Source organism: Nannobrachium achirus (genome assembly GCF_963921795.1).
Source record: "Nannobrachium achirus genome assembly, chromosome: 11".
Lineage (NCBI taxonomy): Eukaryota > Metazoa > Chordata > Actinopteri > Myctophiformes > Myctophidae > Nannobrachium > Nannobrachium achirus.
Genome location: NC_137820.1, coordinates 51,606,366 through 51,626,087, shown reverse-complemented (window position 1 = coordinate 51,626,087; position 19,722 = coordinate 51,606,366). Strand labels below are relative to the sequence as shown.

Sequence of the window (19,722 nt, the reverse complement as noted above, 5' to 3'; positions counted from 1 at the left end):
AATATCAGTCCAGAATGAATAGGCTTTTTCAAATATGCAATAGGTCTCACTTATTGCATAGGTCTCACCTATTGCATTGGATTGGTGAAGCTTCACATGACAATTCAACCCTATAGGTAATAGCATGGTTTATACTAAATAATTATTAACTTTGCTATAGTCAGCATGGAGAGGAACATGTACAATTTGATCGTCTCATCAAATGACTTGGTTGTGCTATTGGAGGTTTTATCTGTCCACCGCTTCACTTCGAACCGAGGTTCGTCTTGTTTTTTATATGAACCACTTGAACCCTAGTGTCCATATTCTGAGAACTTTAGCCAAAAATAGCAGATCTACAAGCACACAACGCCTCATGCTGCGAGGCGTTGTGAGCTTGTAGATCGGCTATTTTCGGCAAAGAGCTTTGGTGTAGAGGGGAAAAAGAGCAGACTAAGTACAGAGTGAAAGGTCAAGTTTATAGTGAAAGGTCAAGTTTATTAAGTATTGATGGTTCAAGTGGTTAAATATCTGAAAACACAAATTGACATGAATCCAAAATAAACTGTTGATTGTGCTGTCAAACAATTAAATTATATGAAATCTACGATAAGGTTGTGGGGGTCCCTGCTTCATCTCTCTCTCAACTAAGGGGTCCTTGGCCTGAAAACGTTGAAGACCCCTGGTCTATGGCATTTTAGGATGTCGTTTTTTGCGAATTACGTCGCCATGGTAATGCGGATCGGAAAGAAAAGTAATAGCAACCTATTCCCGGCCGAGCCGCACGTTTTGATATATATGTATATATTGCGTGGGTGGCGTAAACTGTGCGGCAGTTATTATGTCCAGAAATTTGCAAGAACATTACTTACTGACTTACTTAAGTATGGCGGATTACAATAAGTGTTTTGACATTGCATGGCAGGCACACTTAATAACAGATGAGCTGGCTTAATAAACTGGGCAGCTAATCAGACAAATTATCTACAGGAAGTTAAGCTTGATTGACACAATACATTTGACATTAAATTAGGCATTGCCACATTGATATTTGACTGTGACACTCCTGGTTCTCTCTTAACATGTACAGTAAGTAAAAATATGTGGGGTTGTTATATGGATCCGGGTTGGGCTCCTGGCTTGGTAAGCTTAGCTAAGGACTTATATACGTAAAACAAATATACCAATACATCAGCAGCTGTAGACAAATAGTTGTAACCTACAACAGAATTAGCGATGAACTATAAACGAGCAACCAGAGATGGGCAGTATTTGAAATACATGTATTTGAAATACGTATTTGAAATACTTTTTTGTATTTTGTAATTTGTATTTGGCTGGGACGGAAAAAAATGGATGTAATTTGTATCAAAATACTTTCAGGTCTAGTATTTTCTGTATTTGAAATACAAAATACTTTTTATGTAATTTTATTCTCAAATGGACACATTTTAAACATTCACAAAGGTTTAAACTGTAGGGGGAAAGATACATTTTCTTTCAATCTAATTTGCTGTTGGTTTGTGTGTGTGTGTGTGTGTGTGTGTGTGTGTGTGTGTGTGTGTGTGTGTGTGTGTGTGTGTGTGTGTGTGTGTGTGTGTGTGTGTGTGTGTGTGATACAGCCATAGCACTTGACTTTGGTTTGCTTCAAATGTATTGTGCATTATGATTACAATTTCGAATTACTTGCGCGCAAGTACTGCGTTCATCTGCGTATGTATGTAGGTTGGTAGGTAGGTAGGTAGCTGTGTGTGTTTAAGCATGTAGCACAATAAGGGACCAGCATTTCTGGCAATGTCATCATTAACAGCCAATGAGGGACCAGCATTCCTGGTGATGTCAGTGATGATATCACTGGCATCGCCAGTGGTGATGCCAGTGGTGAGCGCACCTCATGGCGCGCTCTGCTGGCGTGCAAGCAGGCCATACATGGCCTACTTGTGCACAAGGAGCAAGTTGGCACCTCAACAGAGTGCAGTTTTAGTAATTATAAGGCTGGCAGAGCGGGTTTTGCACTCTATGAAGTACTGGCGCAGAGGCAACTGTGCATTCAGTCTCATGCCATAGTTCCTTTAGAAGATAACGGTAAAGTGGGTTCCAGACGATACGCGGTCACCGCCTCCTAGTAATTCATTTTCAATGAGAGGCGGGCGGCTATTTCTGCCGCACAGCGAAGTTTTGAGGCGTTGAGCGAGCGGGCGCAGTCCCGTGAAAATCCCTGCGAGCATGCTCGTTTGTGCATGCGTACATGGGCAGTGAGAGTTGGATTGTGTTCATCTTTGTGAAATACCTTGTGGCGTTTACTCACTGAGCAAGTGTGTTTGTGTCTCACCGCGGTGCGGTAACCCAAGCGGCAGCCGTAGCGTTGACCGCTTATCGTGTGGAAGGCACTTCTGGCCTGAGCTCTCACACACTGGCACACAGTGGTAAACATTTAGGCAGCCTGCTCAAGACTAACACCATAGTATGGTCAATTTAAGTGCCTTCCACACGATACGCGGTCACCGCTATGGCTGCCGATTGGGTCAGCGGTTACCGCACGCGGTATTTCACAAAGATGAACACAATCCATCTCTCACCGCCCACATGCATGCACAAACAAGCACACTCGCGGGGAATTCACAGGACCGTGCCCGCTCGCCTCGCTAGTTAATTTAATACTTGGCAGTCAATCTATAAAAGTACTAATCATTGCATCAATTTTTATAAAAAGTATTTATGTATTTTCAAAATACAAAATACGTATTTGAATCTTAAATACATTTCTCTGGCCTGTATTTATATTTCGTATTTTGATACATTTTTTGACCCAGTATTTGTATTTTGTATCAAAATACTTTTCAATGTATTTTCGCCCATCTCTGCGAGCAACTGGTTTACAGTGGATGAACTGTAAACCAGTCTTTTCCAAACAAGCTCCTCATTTAGTTGGGTAAAATGAGCAAACTCTTTAAACATAGCCTACATTATAGTTGCCCTCAGCAATTTGAAACCCTCAAATGGGCTCTGTGCATATAGCCCGGGAAATTAGTACAACAATCGTTCACTTTGTGATACAAGCACCAAATTTTGCACAAAGTTCCCTATGAACCTACTTTTCCCAAAAAGCATGTTAGCCACTCAATTTATTTAAAAAAGGGTTGGGGTCCCATTGACTTTCTATACAGTAAAATAATACAACAAAATTAATCTGTTTTAAGTAGCATGTGAGGGGTCAAACTAGGGGTTTTTCATGATCCTGAATCCAATGCAAGCATTTGTTTTGCACAAAAAACATTCCTTGGGCTAAGAAAGGCCCAACGAAACTATGGTTTAGTGATGAGTCATCACTTTTCACAGTAGTGTGGGCCACTGTGGGGGCTATTTTTTGCCCAAGGAATGTTTTTTGTGCAAAACAAATGCTTGCATTGGATTCAGGATCATGAAAAACCCCTAGTTTGACCCCTCATATGCTACTTGAAGCAGATTTATGTATTTGTTTTGTTTTACTGTATAGAAAGTCAATGGGACCCCAACCCTTAAAAATAAAAAATGAGTGGCTAACGTGCTTTTTGGGAAAAGTATGTCCAGAGGAAACTTTGTGCAAAATTTGGTGCTTGTATCACAAACTGAACGATTCTTCCAAAAAATAGACTTAATTTCCTAGACTAATAGGCTAACTGAGTACCAGGTTTCCAGAAAGGTGACGTACGAATTCCCTGTTCCGGTTCAGTTTCCCATGCAGTAGCTTTGTTTGATTGGCAAAAAGGAAACACATAGCCTACAGTATGTGTTTCCGGAAGGTGTCATGTTTAATACAACTTCTTAGGTGTTTCCAGTTAAAATCTGCTGTCGAGCCAATCAAACAAAGCTATGGGAAACTTAACCGGAACAGTACTGTACTGTACATGGGTATTCTTCTGGATACACATACGTCATGTCCTAGCATGAGCGAGTAGGGGAAGGGGATTAACGTCACGTGATTCATTGAGACCATGGTTTCAAAAACGTGTATGTGTGTCTCAAATGATATGATTATTGGCAGAATCGCAGAAAGTTTGAATATTTGGCGGTCCGCGTCATTTCGCACAAGATGGGCGGTTGTTGCAATTGCCTGCACTACAATACTTTCACCATATGTTGCGCGATGACGGAAAAAACGAAACATTCAATGTAACAACATGTATGTTCGATCCAATCCAATGGTGAAATCTGTGTTGTTTTCACCAAATAGAAAATGGTGGCCCGTATACGTAAGTGTCTCAAAGAATGCCTTAGCAGGGGTGTCCAAAGTGTGGCCCGCGACTTCATTCCTAAATTGTAAGATAAAGGCCCACCAGCACCGTCAAACAAATATTTTCATGTTTGACGGTGAGAGTATAGCGGTGAGAGTATAATTTGCCAGGATTGTTTCCTGTTGTCTCATTCTGAAGGGTTCAAAGAAAGTCTATTTCATTTATTTTTTACCTTACCTGGTTACATTTGGTAATGTGAAATAAGGTCAAGAGTTATTTGTGTTTTATTCAGAGCGGACACCTGACAAAAGATAATTGATATTAAATATCGATGATGATAGTTAAATGAAATCGTTTAAATGCGATGCATACCGTTCTGTTTGTATGTGACTTTGTAATGGTCTGACCGAAAGTACATTATGTCGGCCCTTGGGTGTTTTAATATATTTTGAAAAAAGTTTGGACACCCCTGCCTTATAGCGTTAAGAAAGAGTTCTCCTTATCAACGCTATGGACCAGAGCAGCTAGGTATGCCTCAATGCCTGGAAACCCAGGACTACAGCTTCACTCTGAGGCTATTCACACTGTTGGGATTACATTACTGTGTCAGTCAGATTAAAGTCCTGTGAGTCCATATCACTAAAGGCCTCAATGCATTCACCAGAGTAAGGTCTGCCTTAAGTGTTTATAGGTAAGATTATGAATATATAGCAACATGTTAAACCATATGGTCTCAAAAATGATATACAAAACAATTTGAACGATAAACGCATAAACCACAAAACATTGCTGATTTGAACTGGATGCGCCCAAAACATAACTGCCACCCATCTTATACTGGCCCATTTGGAATGGCATCCCATTCTTCACAGGATTTCAAATGCTGCTGCTGTCAGACAGCTTTCAGAATTGAGCAGTCCACTGAGATCTTTATACAGTATATATCTTATCGTCAGATTAAAGTTCATCCACTTTTGAAAATCACTGGCAATTTTGAATGGTATTACCTGAACAAGACCATTAGTTCTTCTGACTATAAGGAGGTGTTTCTGTACCACATTGATGTTGGAGGTGAATGTAAATGACCTATGCATGTTTCTGTGCATACATAAAAAACCTTGCAATTTACTTATATAAATATACTTTATTGACTTTCCTAGACAAGTACATCCATCAGGGAATCATTTAATAGCAGGAATCCATGATGCGCCTCATGCTCATGAACCTCATGCCACTGCTCATGCCCATGTTCATGAAGTTCCTGTACTCTCCGGGCCTCATGTACATCATCCTGCCCCTGTAGTTGGGCTGCTCATACATCAGCCAGTGGCCGTCCATCACGTTGCAGGACATGCAGTTGTTCATGCGGTAACGGTCCATGATGTTCTCACAGTCATCCATCATCTCGTACATCTGGCCTCCGAAGTTCTCCCTCTCGTAGATCCTCATCCTGTAGTTGCCCCTGTACTGTGATTTCAAAGTTGGCAGGGACGTGCAGAGAATGTTAGAGAGGCAGGGGCTGAAATTTCTAAAAGGGCTTTTTGGTGAAAATATCGAAAATAGCAGACCTCCAAGCTCACAACGCGTTGCGCTGTGACAGGTGAGCTTGGAGGTTGGCTATTTTCAGTGCTTGATACCACACTGAACTATGGCATAATCAAGTCAATACTGGAGATGTGCCGTAACAGATTTCTACACAGAGAGGGCAATTCTTTCAACATAAGATGCTGCATTCAAGCTCAGGAGAGTTTGGACAAGGCAATATTCTCTTGAATGCTGCCTTCAGCTATGGCATGGAAAGGAGGGCATTTTCATTTCTTTCACCATAGTAAAAACTGCACACATGGTGTGGAGAGGGGACTTTTTACAGACGGATAAAAGGGCAGGAGCTCAAGCCCCCCTTTGATGTCTATGTGTGCACGTGCCAGAAAGTAGGATGTTTAATGTATTATCGCTGCTGCATTTGAATATAATAAATGGACAGAATTACTTAAAGAAGAGCTTCCTGTGCCGATCTTACCATGGGGATCATGCGGCAGGACCTGATGTGATCGCTCATGCCCATCATGCTCATGTAGTCGGCGTACTCTCCCCTCCTCATGAAGTACTGGTTGCCCATGTAGTTGGTGCGGTCGTACACCATGAAGCAGCCCCTCTCCACCCTGCAGGAGTGGCACCTGCTCAGGTAGGAGGACATGTCAGCGCAGTCGCTCATGCACTCATAGGAACGACCCTGGAAGTTCTTCTCCTCGTAGAAGACGATCTGAAAGCAAAAGAGGAAAATATTTTGAGGCAACAGAGCTTTGCCTTCATTTGTCAAACGCTGTTTTGGAGGCCCAGCAATATTGTGTTTGTGAAACCGCAGAATATTAACCTATTCCCTATTTTATATTTGGAAAAATAGCAGATCTGCAAGCTCACGTGTCACATTGCAACCCATTGTGACCTTGTAGTTCCTATTTTCTCTTATTTAATTCTTTCAAATGTTGCGTGACGATTTTCTCCTACAATGACATGCTAAATAGTCCATATAAACTAATTTATAAAATCACACCCACAGTGTGAAGTGAGGGTGGTATTTATGAGTTGATTTCATTAAGTGTCCCGCGTGTGGGACATGCATACATACATAATGTACATACATACACATACATACAGACAAAGCCAGATGTAGGAGCGGTTAGCACTGCTCAAATATTGTATGCAGTCAGACTTAAGGAATGTTTTTTGTGCAAAACAAATGCTTGCATTGGATTCAGGATCATGAAAAACCCCTAGTTTGACCCCTCATATGCTACTTGAAGCAGATTTATGTATTTGTTTTGTTTTACTGTATAGAAAGTCAATGGGACCCCAACCCTTAAAAATAAAAAATGAGTGGCTAACGTGCTTTTTGGGAAAAGTATGTCCAGAGGAAACTTTGTGCAAAATTTGGTGCTTGTATCACAAACTGAACGATTCTTCCAAAAAATAGACTTAATTTCCTAGACTAATAGGCTAACTGAGTACCAGGTTTCCAGAAAGGTGACGTACGAATTCCCTGTTCCGGTTCAGTTTCCCATGCAGTAGCTTTGTTTGATTGGCAAAAAGGAAACACATAGCCTACAGTATGTGTTTCCGGAAGGTGTCATGTTTAATACAACTTCTTAGGTGTTTCCAGTTAAAATCTGCTGTCGAGCCAATCAAACAAAGCTATGGGAAACTTAACCGGAACAGTACTGTACTGTACATGGGTATTCTTCTGGATACACATACGTCATGTCCTAGCATGAGCGAGTAGGGGAAGGGGATTAACGTCACGTGATTCATTGAGACCATGGTTTCAAAAACGTGTATGTGTGTCTCAAATGATATGATTATTGGCAGAATCGCAGAAAGTTTGAATATTTGGCGGTCCGCGTCATTTCGCACAAGATGGGCGGTTGTTGCAATTGCCTGCACTACAATACTTTCACCATATGTTGCGCGATGACGGAAAAAACGAAACATTCAATGTAACAACATGTATGTTCGATCCAATCCAATGGTGAAATCTGTGTTGTTTTCACCAAATAGAAAATGGTGGCCCGTATACGTAAGTGTCTCAAAGAATGCCTTAGCAGGGGTGTCCAAAGTGTGGCCCGCGACTTCATTCCTAAATTGTAAGATAAAGGCCCACCAGCACCGTCAAACAAATATTTTCATGTTTGACGGTGAGAGTATAGCCGTGAGAGTATAATTTGCCAGGATTGTTTCCTGTTGTCTCATTCTGAAGGGTTCAAAGAAAGTCTATTTCATTTATTTTTTACCTTACCTGGTTACATTTGGTAATGTGAAATAAGGTCAAGAGTTATTTGTGTTTTATTCAGAGCGGACACCTGACAAAAGATAATTGATATTAAATATCGATGATGATAGTTAAATGAAATCGTTTAAATGCGATGCATACCGTACTGTTTGTATGTGACTTTGTAATGGTCTGACCGAAAGTACATTATGTCGGCCCTTGGGTGTTTTAATATATTTTGAAAAAAGTTTGGACACCCCTGCCTTATAGCGTTAAGAAAGAGTTCTCCTTATCAACGCTATGGACCAGAGCAGCTAGGTATGCCTCAATGCCTGGAAACCCAGGACTACAGCTTCACTCTGAGGCTATTCACACTGTTGGGATTACATTACTGTGTCAGTCAGATTAAAGTCCTGTGAGTCCATATCACTAAAGGCCTCAATGCATTCACCATGGAGAGTAAGGTCTGCCTTAAGTGTTTATAGGTAAGATTATGAATATATAGCAACATGTTAAACCATATGGTCTCAAAAATGATATACAAAACAATTTGAACGATAAACGCATAAACCACAAAACATTGCTGATTTGAACTGGATGCGCCCAAAACATAACTGCCACCCATCTTATACTGGCCCATTTGGAATGGCATCCCATTCTTCACAGGATTTCAAATGCTGCTGCTGTCAGACAGCTTTCAGAATTGAGCAGTCCACTGAGATCTTTATACAGTATATATCTTATCGTCAGATTAAAGTTCATCCACTTTTGAAAATCACTGGCAATTTTGAATGGTATTACCTGAACAAGACCATTAGTTCTTCTGACTATAAGGAGGTGTTTCTGTACCTCATTGATGTTGGAGGTGAATGTAAATGACCTGTGCATGTTTCTGTGCATACATAAAAAACCTTGCAATTTACTTATATAAATATACTTTATTGACTTTCCTAGACAAGTACATCCATCAGGGAATCATTTAATAGCAGGAATCCATGATGCGCCTCATGCTCATGAACCTCATGCCACTGCTCATGCCCATGTTCATGAAGTTCCTGTACTCTCCGGGCCTCATGTACATCATCCTGCCCCTGTAGTTGGGCTGCTCATACATCAGCCAGTGGCCGTCCATCACGTTGCAGGACATGCAGTTGTTCATGCGGTAACGGTCCATGATGTTCTCACAGTCATCCATCATCTCGTACATCTGGCCTCCGAAGTTCTCCCTCTCGTAGATCCTCATCCTGTAGTTGCCCCTGTACTGTGATTTCAAAGTTGGCAGGGACGTGCAGAGAATGTTAGAGAGGCAGGGGCTGAAATTTCTAAAAGGGCTTTTTGGTGAAAATATCGAAAATAGCAGACCTCCAAGCTCACAACGCGTTGCGCTGTGACAGGTGAGCTTGGAGGTTGGCTATTTTCAGTGCTTGATACCACACTGAACTATGGCATAATCAAGTCAATACTGGAGATGTGCCGTAACAGATTTCTACACAGAGAGGGCAATTCTTTCAACATAAGATGCTGCATTCAAGCTCAGGAGAGTTTGGACAAGGCAATATTCTCTTGAATGCTGCCTTCAGCTATGGCATGGAAAGGAGGGCATTTTCATTTCTTTCACCATAGTAAAAACTGCACACATGGTGTGGAGAGGGGACTTTTTACAGACGGATAAAAGGGCAGGAGCTCAAGCCCCCCTTTGATGTCTATGTGTGCACGTGCCAGAAAGTAGGATGTTTAATGTATTATCGCTGCTGCATTTGAATATAATAAATGGACAGAATTACTTAAAGAAGAGCTTCCTGTGCCGATCTTACCATGGGGATCATGCGGCAGGACCTGATGTGATCGCTCATGCCCATCATGCTCATGTAGTCGGCGTACTCTCCCCTCCTCATGAAGTACTGGTTGCCCATGTAGTTGGTGCGGTCGTACACCATGAAGCAGCCCCTCTCCACCCTGCAGGAGTGGCACCTGCTCAGGTAGGAGGACATGTCAGCGCAGTCGCTCATGCACTCATAGGAACGACCCTGGAAGTTCTTCTCCTCGTAGAAGACGATCTGAAAGCAAAAGAGGAAAATATTTTGAGGCAACAGAGCTTTGCCTTCATTTGTCAAACGCTGTTTTGGAGGCCCAGCAATATTGTGTTTGTGAAACCGCAGAATATTAACCTATTCCCTATTTTATATTTGGAAAAATAGCAGATCTGCAAGCTCACGTGTCACATTGCAACCCATTGTGACCTTGTAGTTCCTATTTTCTCTTATTTAATTCTTTCAAATGTTGCGTGACGATTTTCTCCTACAATGACATGCTAAATAGTCCATATAAACTAATTTATAAAATCACACCCACAGTGTGAAGTGAGGGTGGTATTTATGAGTTGATTTCATTAAGTGTCCCGCGTGTGGGACATGCATACATACATAATGTACATACATACACATACATACAGACAAAGCCAGATGTAGGAGCGGTTAGCACTGCTCAAATATTGTATGCAGTCAGACTTAAGGAATGTTTTTTGTGCAAAACAAATGCTTGCATTGGATTCAGGATCATGAAAAACCCCTAGTTTGACCCCTCATATGCTACTTGAAGCAGATTTATGTATTTGTTTTGTTTTACTGTATAGAAAGTCAATGGGACCCCAACCCTTAAAAATAAAAAATGAGTGGCTAACGTGCTTTTTGGGAAAAGTATGTCCAGAGGAAACTTTGTGCAAAATTTGGTGCTTGTATCACAAACTGAACGATTCTTCCAAAAAATAGACTTAATTTCCTAGACTAATAGGCTAACTGAGTACCAGGTTTCCAGAAAGGTGACGTACGAATTCCCTGTTCCGGTTCAGTTTCCCATGCAGTAGCTTTGTTTGATTGGCAAAAAGGAAACACATAGCCTACAGTATGTGTTTCCGGAAGGTGTCATGTTTAATACAACTTCTTAGGTGTTTCCAGTTAAAATCTGCTGTCGAGCCAATCAAACAAAGCTATGGGAAACTTAACCGGAACAGTACTGTACTGTACATGGGTATTCTTCTGGATACACATACGTCATGTCCTAGCATGAGCGAGTAGGGGAAGGGGATTAACGTCACGTGATTCATTGAGACCATGGTTTCAAAAACGTGTATGTGTGTCTCAAATGATATGATTATTGGCAGAATCGCAGAAAGTTTGAATATTTGGCGGTCCGCGTCATTTCGCACAAGATGGGCGGTTGTTGCAATTGCCTGCACTACAATACTTTCACCATATGTTGCGCGATGACGGAAAAAACGAAACATTCAATGTAACAACATGTATGTTCGATCCAATCCAATGGTGAAATCTGTGTTGTTTTCACCAAATAGAAAATGGTGGCCCGTATACGTAAGTGTCTCAAAGAATGCCTTAGCAGGGGTGTCCAAAGTGTGGCCCGCGACTTCATTCCTAAATTGTAAGATAAAGGCCCACCAGCACCGTCAAACAAATATTTTCATGTTTGACGGTGAGAGTATAGCCGTGAGAGTATAATTTGCCAGGATTGTTTCCTGTTGTCTCATTCTGAAGGGTTCAAAGAAAGTCTATTTCATTTATTTTTTACCTTACCTGGTTACATTTGGTAATGTGAAATAAGGTCAAGAGTTATTTGTGTTTTATTCAGAGCGGACACCTGACAAAAGATAATTGATATTAAATATCGATGATGATAGTTAAATGAAATCGTTTAAATGCGATGCATACCGTACTGTTTGTATGTGACTTTGTAATGGTCTGACCGAAAGTACATTATGTCGGCCCTTGGGTGTTTTAATATATTTTGAAAAAAGTTTGGACACCCCTGCCTTATAGCGTTAAGAAAGAGTTCTCCTTATCAACGCTATGGACCAGAGCAGCTAGGTATGCCTCAATGCCTGGAAACCCAGGACTACAGCTTCACTCTGAGGCTATTCACACTGTTGGGATTACATTACTGTGTCAGTCAGATTAAAGTCCTGTGAGTCCATATCACTAAAGGCCTCAATGCATTCACCATGGAGAGTAAGGTCTGCCTTAAGTGTTTATAGGTAAGATTATGAATATATAGCAACATGTTAAACCATATGGTCTCAAAAATGATATACAAAACAATTTGAACGATAAACGCATAAACCACAAAACATTGCTGATTTGAACTGGATGCGCCCAAAACATAACTGCCACCCATCTTATACTGGCCCATTTGGAATGGCATCCCATTCTTCACAGGATTTCAAATGCTGCTGCTGTCAGACAGCTTTCAGAATTGAGCAGTCCACTGAGATCTTTATACAGTATATATCTTATCGTCAGATTAAAGTTCATCCACTTTTGAAAATCACTGGCAATTTTGAATGGTATTACCTGAACAAGACCATTAGTTCTTCTGACTATAAGGAGGTGTTTCTGTACCTCATTGATGTTGGAGGTGAATGTAAATGACCTGTGCATGTTTCTGTGCATACATAAAAAACCTTGCAATTTACTTATATAAATATACTTTATTGACTTTCCTAGACAAGTACATCCATCAGGGAATCATTTAATAGCAGGAATCCATGATGCGCCTCATGCTCATGAACCTCATGCCACTGCTCATGCCCATGTTCATGAAGTTCCTGTACTCTCCGGGCCTCATGTACATCATCCTGCCCCTGTAGTTGGGCTGCTCATACATCAGCCAGTGGCCGTCCATCACGTTGCAGGACATGCAGTTGTTCATGCGGTAACGGTCCATGATGTTCTCACAGTCATCCATCATCTCGTACATCTGGCCTCCGAAGTTCTCCCTCTCGTAGATCCTCATCCTGTAGTTGCCCCTGTACTGTGATTTCAAAGTTGGCAGGGACGTGCAGAGAATGTTAGAGAGGCAGGGGCTGAAATTTCTAAAAGGGCTTTTTGGTGAAAATATCGAAAATAGCAGACCTCCAAGCTCACAACGCGTTGCGCTGTGACAGGTGAGCTTGGAGGTTGGCTATTTTCAGTGCTTGATACCACACTGAACTATGGCATAATCAAGTCAATACTGGAGATGTGCCGTAACAGATTTCTACACAGAGAGGGCAATTCTTTCAACATAAGATGCTGCATTCAAGCTCAGGAGAGTTTGGACAAGGCAATATTCTCTTGAATGCTGCCTTCAGCTATGGCATGGAAAGGAGGGCATTTTCATTTCTTTCACCATAGTAAAAACTGCACACATGGTGTGGAGAGGGGACTTTTTACAGACGGATAAAAGGGCAGGAGCTCAAGCCCCCCTTTGATGTCTATGTGTGCACGTGCCAGAAAGTAGGATGTTTAATGTATTATCGCTGCTGCATTTGAATATAATAAATGGACAGAATTACTTAAAGAAGAGCTTCCTGTGCCGATCTTACCATGGGGATCATGCGGCAGGACCTGATGTGATCGCTCATGCCCATCATGCTCATGTAGTCGGCGTACTCTCCCCTCCTCATGAAGTACTGGTTGCCCATGTAGTTGGTGCGGTCGTACACCATGAAGCAGCCCCTCTCCACCCTGCAGGAGTGGCACCTGCTCAGGTAGGAGGACATGTCAGCGCAGTCGCTCATGCACTCATAGGAACGACCCTGGAAGTTCTTCTCCTCGTAGAAGACGATCTGAAAGCAAAAGAGGAAAATATTTTGAGGCAACAGAGCTTTGCCTTCATTTGTCAAACGCTGTTTTGGAGGCCCAGCAATATTGTGTTTGTGAAACCGCAGAATATTAACCTATTCCCTATTTTATATTTGGAAAAATAGCAGATCTGCAAGCTCACGTGTCACATTGCAACCCATTGTGACCTTGTAGTTCCTATTTTCTCTTATTTAATTCTTTCAAATGTTGCGTGACGATTTTCTCCTACAATGACATGCTAAATAGTCCATATAAACTAATTTATAAAATCACACCCACAGTGTGAAGTGAGGGTGGTATTTATGAGTTGATTTCATTAAGTGTCCCGCGTGTGGGACATGCATACATACATAATGTACATACATACACATACATACAGACAAAGCCAGATGTAGGAGCGGTTAGCACTGCTCAAATATTGTATGCAGTCAGACTTACTCTGCTCATCATGTTCATGTCGGTGGCGGACATTTTGGCTGTTGTTAGCTGCTGTACAGTAGGTGACTGCTGCTGATGGTGAACTGCTCCCACCTGCCTCATGCCTTCGTTTTTATACTAACCTACCAGGCAGAAGCTCCATTGTGTCAAATCCCCTGAGCCAGCAACAATACATAGAAGCCCATAGAGCAGTGACGGTTTGTCCACATGTACAGGGACTGGTGTGCCTCAAAAGACCTTAGAATGGGTGTTACTCTCGGAACAGCATCACCACACAAAGCCTCTTTGAAAGGGTTAACAAAGAAAATCAATCAATACCAAATGCTCTCTATACTATGGCAGATATGAGGGCTATAGTGGCCCACTTGTGACTAACATTATGAACATTCTCATATAATGGTGTTCCATGCGAGCCCACACTGTTTCATAAGAACAGTATTTCTAATCTAACTTGATGTGTTCAGGGGGAGGAAAGCCAGGCAGGGTAAAAAAAATAATTGTCTACTGAACTGAAAATAAAATAAAACGTTATTCATTCTGAATGAAAAAAATACAAAAATACATGCAAATCTGCAGTAGGAGCTCATGTCCCCCACCCCCTAACATGCACTTTGTTTATTCAAGTCTGGTCTCTGTAATGAATGAAATCCATTCATTCATTCATTACTCATTTATATTTTTCACAGCTGTCCTTCCCAGAGGTATTGTTTCTTGTAGCTTTGAATGAAAGCCTGTTGCATCCCGACCTGTTCTCTCCAAAACAAACTATCCAGGAGTTTCCATGGGTTTTACTGAAAGAGAGGTTCAAACTAATGTTTACATCCTAGCTCCTTCATAGGTACACCACTGGGACTAGTATGGCCTCAGTAATAACACAATATAGCTTCCATTTCTCCGGCTTTGAGCTCAACCACAAGTTAATTGTGGGCTAGCTGAAAGGCGAGACCAGTGTGTTATACCAAATCTTTATAGGTCAAGTTTATTCTCCTAAAAAAAAGACAGACAATACAAAGGCAGGGCCCTTAGCCAATGAGGAGCAGCGTTCTAGGTGACATCATCAACAACAAGTGCGACCTGATATAAATAACAACAAGAGACCAGTATGTTATACCAAAACTCTATAGACCAAGGTTATTCTCCTCAAAAAACGACCGACAGTACAAAGGCAGGGCCATTAGCCAATGAGAAGCAGACAAAGGGTAGATCTTTGTGCCCATACATGGCGTTCCATGCGAGCCCACACTGTTTCATAGGAACAGTATTTCTAGTTACACTTACTTTTAACCTATTTGTACACCGAAGTCATTTCAGCCTGCATGAGGGAAGGAGGAGGACATACGTAGATTTTGATTTTACTGACTTTGTAAGACGATTGTTTTCTTGTTTAGTTGCAGATGGGGGGCGTGTCTTGGGTTCCGTCATGGCAGCGTTTCTTGTTGCACACGTTCTCTTCAGCCAGCATGCCGTCTTTCCAAACAAGTCCATTGTTTGCGAGGTAGGATGAAGATGAACTCTTCTGCCATATGAACTTTCTTACTCCCCTGAGGCCGCTGAACCTCAGGTAGGAGATGTCTCCCTTGTCCTTGCCACTGTCCTGGTCGGTGGTGTAGATGTGAGTGATGCCCGCCCCCCTGATCAGAGGAACACACTCATCACACGGACACTTGGTAACAAACATCATGGTGGGCTCCCATGCTTTGATCTCCCCAGTCCTAAAGGTGAGAGCGTTTTGTTCTGCATGGATACTGTATCTGTACTTGTGTTTCTGTCGATCCTGCTGCTGCTTGATGTCCAGCTGACGGTACTCGGCGTACGGCGAGCCCACTGGGTAAGCGTTGTACCCGCAGCCCAGCAGGTACAGCTTCCCCGTACCGCCACAGCCAGCCGACTGTGTCCTGGCCCAGATGACCGCACCAACGCCCGCCTTGGGGTCCTCTGTCTGGTAGGATAGCAGTCTGGCTTGAATGATGCAGTGGCGGGCCACTTCTTGGGAGACTCCTGGGTGAGGGGACGTGCATGATGCAGCCGGTGAGGACTGGGGTGGCTCCACGGTGGAGGACTGCTCGCTGTAAAAGCCATGGTGAAGCAGCGGGACACCGGCGGCCACCGACGCCAGCACTCCCAGTAGCTCCCTCATGTTCTGCCTCAGGCTGGTGAACCAGGGCTCCAAGCAGAAGTTCTCCAGTCCCATGTGGGTCAGAACGTTGCGGTGCTGCTGCTCCGTACCGACCAGGAAGTCTCTGGAGAAGCCCTCCAAATGTTTCCTCCGCTGCCTGAAGAAGAGTTCCCCTGCCTCCACTCCCGGCTCGTCCCGACTCACCCGCTCCATGAAGTCACTCCCCCTGGAGGTCTCATCGATGAACTGCGTCAGGCCGGGGGCCAGCGGCTCCAGCAGAAAGCAAATGTTGGGGCGGCTGATAGACTTCAGCCTCTCCGTTGCCACAGCGTCCAGTGCGGCCTCCTGCGTAATGCAGTCACCGGCATTACGGTCTGTAGAGATGGAGCTCAGGAGGCTGACCTCGGGGTCTCCGGGCCAAAAAGTGATCTGGCTGACTCCTGCATTAATAATCAGTTTGAGGCAGGTGGCACAGGGTCTCCTGGAGAAGTAAAGCTGACATTCAGACAGTCTGTCCCCGTGGCTGACGATGAGAACCTGACCCGCATGGAGCTCTGGACCTGAGCAGTGGAGCCCCACCACTTTACTGTCCTTCACCACCACCACACCTGTCCGATGGACAGCCTCGTTGTCGCCTCTGTCCACCGACTCATCTTTGGGAAACGACTCCATCCACAGGCTCAACAAGGTGAACATGTTAACCTTGGACAACCTGGGGATGTAACCCTGTAATCTGGTGTCCGTTTGTGTGCTAGCATCTTGTGCTTTGGGATCTCGTCTGCACTGACACGTATCCTGACCATCCTGGAGTGAATCCTGGTTTACATGATTGCTTCTTTCTGTGGCCATTCAGTCCTCAGGTCGTGCACGTTACCCCTATCTCTCTTGTCCGATCTCTTTCTACCTCTCTCTAAAGTCATTTCTAACCCAACAGCAACCTTTAGGTAGACCCAGCTCTGATATGACATCACACACAACACAAACCATTGCCTAATGTTGCATATTTTTTCAGGCATGCCCTGAATTTGGCATTGGCTTTTAATACTCTCATATGTATGCATGTATTGTGTGTGTGTGTGTATGTATGTACCGGTATGTACGTACAGTATGTATGCATGCATGCATTGCAGTGACGGAAATAATTATTCAATCTGATCGATTTTGTAAGTTTGCCCACTGACAGAAATGATTGGTCTATAATTTATGGTATTTAACAGTGAGAAACAGAATATAAAAATGTATTAATGCAAACTGCAATGCATTTAGTTATGTCATATATGTATTTGACCCCCTAGCAAAACATGACTTAGTTCTTAGTCGTGGAGAAACCCTTGTTGGCAAGCATAAAGGCCAAACGTTTCATTCTAGAAAGTCTGGAGGAATCTTCTCCCCAACATTACCTGCAGTAACACATAATGCTGTTACTGATGCTGTTACCTATATTTTATTAGTGTTGTTGCCTATAAGGCAAGACACTATTGTTCTGTTCCTACTTTTCCAAGTTCCAACTGTAACTTTTAGCGAATGAGGAAGCAGCATTCTCTGTCACCTTTATGCTGCTTCCTCATTGGCTAAAAGTTACTCTATAAAATGTGTTCTGCTTCCTCAAAAAATGTAAATTCATTTTCTCCATTGACTTTAATGAAGTCAATGGTGAAGTTTTGGATTAAACTTCACCACGCTAAAGATCACACGTGCGCTCGTCATTGAATGACGGGCGTTCGCGAGAACAACGCACGCCCGCCGGTTCAATGCATTTACCGTAATAGTCGCACGGATGTGTAATGACAATGGAAAATGTCTAGTCCTCGATTATAATACGACCCCATATTTCGAGGAAGTGTGGCCATGCCCATATATGGATATATATATACTGTATACTGTATATATATATATAGGCTACTGATGACATGAGGAATCTCTATATATGGGCATGAAAGGGATACAGGCAGATATACTAGACAGGCTAGTGGTTGTGATCGACCTGTAGAAGTCAAAGCAGTGTAAACTTTCTGTTCTCCTGACCACCACACTATGGAGGGACCCGAAGATTTTATGAAGTATCGCTCCCCGCTGGTGTCCAGATATGCCAGTAAGGAAATGGCCTACAACTTTAGTGACAGGAAGAAATTCACAACATGGAGAAAGCTGTGGATCTATCTGGCCAGAGCGGAGAAGGCTCTGGGTCTGCCCATCAGCGATGCTCAGATTGCGGAGATGGAGAGCCACGCAGAAGACATTGACTTTGCCATGGCAGCCGAGGAGGAACGGAAGCTGAGGCATGACGTCATGGCCCACGTGCACACCTTCGCTCACTGCTGCCCCACTGCAGCTCCCATCATCCATCTGGGAGCCACCTCCTGCTACGTTGGAGACAACACTGATCTGATTATGCTGCGTGACGGATTTGACATTCTGTTACCTAAGCTTGCTAGAGTTATTGACAGACTGGCAAACTTTGCAGAGAAATATGCAGCTCTCCCGACCCTTGGATTCACGCACTACCAGCCAGCTCAGCTGACCACGGTGGGGAAGCGAGCCTGCCTTTGGCTACAGGACCTGGCCATGGACATAAGGAACCTTCAAAGAGCCCGTGATGATCTGCGTTTTCGGGGGGTCAAGGGGACCACTGGCACACAGGCCAGCTTCTTGCACCTCTTCCAGGAGGACCATGACAAGGTAGAAGAACTTGACAGAATGGTGACAAAGATGGCTGGCTTCAAAAAATCGTACCTGGTGACAGGACAGACGTACAGTCGCAAGGTGGACATTGATTCTCTGTCCACTCTGGCCAGCTTAGGAGCTACTGTCCATAAGATCTGTACTGACATCCGCTTGCTGGCCAACATGAAAGAGATGGAGGAGCCCTTTGAGAAGGAGCAGATTGGATCCAGTGCCATGCCCTACAAGAGGAACCCTATGCGTGCAGAGCGCTGCTGTAGTTTGGCCCGCCACCTGGTGACGCTGTTGGCTGACCCATTGCAGACGGCCTCAGTCCAGTGGCTGGAGAGAACGCTGGATGACAGTGCCAACAGGAGGATTTCCCTGCCCGAGTCTTTCCTGACAGCTGACATCATCCTCAGCACTCTGCAGAACATCACAGAGGGCCTGGTGGTCTATCCCAAGGTCATCCAGAGACACATCCGCCATGAGCTGCCCTTCTTGGCCACTGAGAACATCATCATGGCCATGGTGAAGGCTGGGGGAAACCGACAGGATTGTCACGAGAAGATCAGGGTGCTGTCTCAGCAGGCAGCAGCGGTTGTTAAACAGGAAGGAGGGGATAATGACCTGCTGGCCAGGGTCCAAGCGGACCCCTACTTCAACCCCATCCTGGGACAGCTGGATGCTCTTCTGGAACCCAAAACATTTGTGGGCCGTGCCCCCCAGCAGGTGTCCAGATTCCTGTCTGAGGAAGTGCGTCCCCTGCTGGGGCCCTACAAGGCTAAGATGGATGTCAAGATTGAGCTGGAGCTCTAAAACACACGCCTACTGTAAGAGATCCTGGTGTGTGGCCATGGTGAATCCTCCACTGATAAAAGAGAACAGAGTCTGCACACTAGTGATGCTGAAAAG

The 19,722-nt window shown here is 43.6% G+C and overlaps 5 protein-coding genes across 5 annotated transcripts; 1 reads left to right on the top strand and 4 right to left on the bottom strand.

Moving 5' to 3' along the window:
• Positions 1-5,378: 5,378 nt before the first annotated feature.
• On the bottom strand, positions 5,379-6,456 carry LOC308294672 (gamma-crystallin M2-like; the record flags this gene model as incomplete). The annotated part of the gene is made up of 2 exons (XM_080737451.1): positions 6,214-6,456; positions 5,379-5,660 (listed from the first exon to the last, which is right to left on the bottom strand). Exons 1-2 carry the CDS (start codon positions 6,406-6,408, stop codon positions 5,379-5,381), a joined length of 477 nt encoding a protein of 158 aa, XP_080593577.1. The 5' UTR covers positions 6,409-6,456.
• Positions 6,457-8,938: 2,482 nt separating this feature from the next.
• On the bottom strand, positions 8,939-10,016 carry LOC308294645 (gamma-crystallin M2-like; the record flags this gene model as incomplete). The annotated part of the gene is made up of 2 exons (XM_080737404.1): positions 9,774-10,016; positions 8,939-9,220 (listed from the first exon to the last, which is right to left on the bottom strand). Exons 1-2 carry the CDS (start codon positions 9,966-9,968, stop codon positions 8,939-8,941), a joined length of 477 nt encoding a protein of 158 aa, XP_080593530.1. The 5' UTR covers positions 9,969-10,016.
• Positions 10,017-12,498: 2,482 nt separating this feature from the next.
• Positions 12,499-14,063, bottom strand: LOC308293926 (gamma-crystallin M2-like; the record flags this gene model as incomplete). Its single annotated transcript, XM_080736592.1, has 3 exons — positions 12,499-12,780; positions 13,334-13,576; positions 14,031-14,063. The coding sequence occupies 3 exons, from the start codon at positions 14,061-14,063 to the stop codon at positions 12,499-12,501; spliced, it is 558 nt and encodes a 185-aa protein (XP_080592718.1).
• A 1,351-nt stretch (positions 14,064-15,414) lies between these two features.
• Positions 15,415-16,995, bottom strand: LOC308294426 (cytidine and dCMP deaminase domain-containing protein 1-like; the record flags this gene model as incomplete). The annotated part of the gene is made up of 1 exon (XM_080737159.1): positions 15,415-16,995. One exon carries the CDS (start codon positions 16,993-16,995, stop codon positions 15,415-15,417), a length of 1,581 nt encoding a protein of 526 aa, XP_080593285.1.
• A 1,185-nt stretch (positions 16,996-18,180) lies between these two features.
• On the top strand, positions 18,181-19,626 carry LOC308293868 (adenylosuccinate lyase-like; the record flags this gene model as incomplete). Its single annotated transcript, XM_080736512.1, has 1 exon — positions 18,181-19,626. The coding sequence occupies one exon, from the start codon at positions 18,181-18,183 to the stop codon at positions 19,624-19,626; it is 1,446 nt and encodes a 481-aa protein (XP_080592638.1).
• Positions 19,627-19,722: the final 96 nt, after the last annotated feature.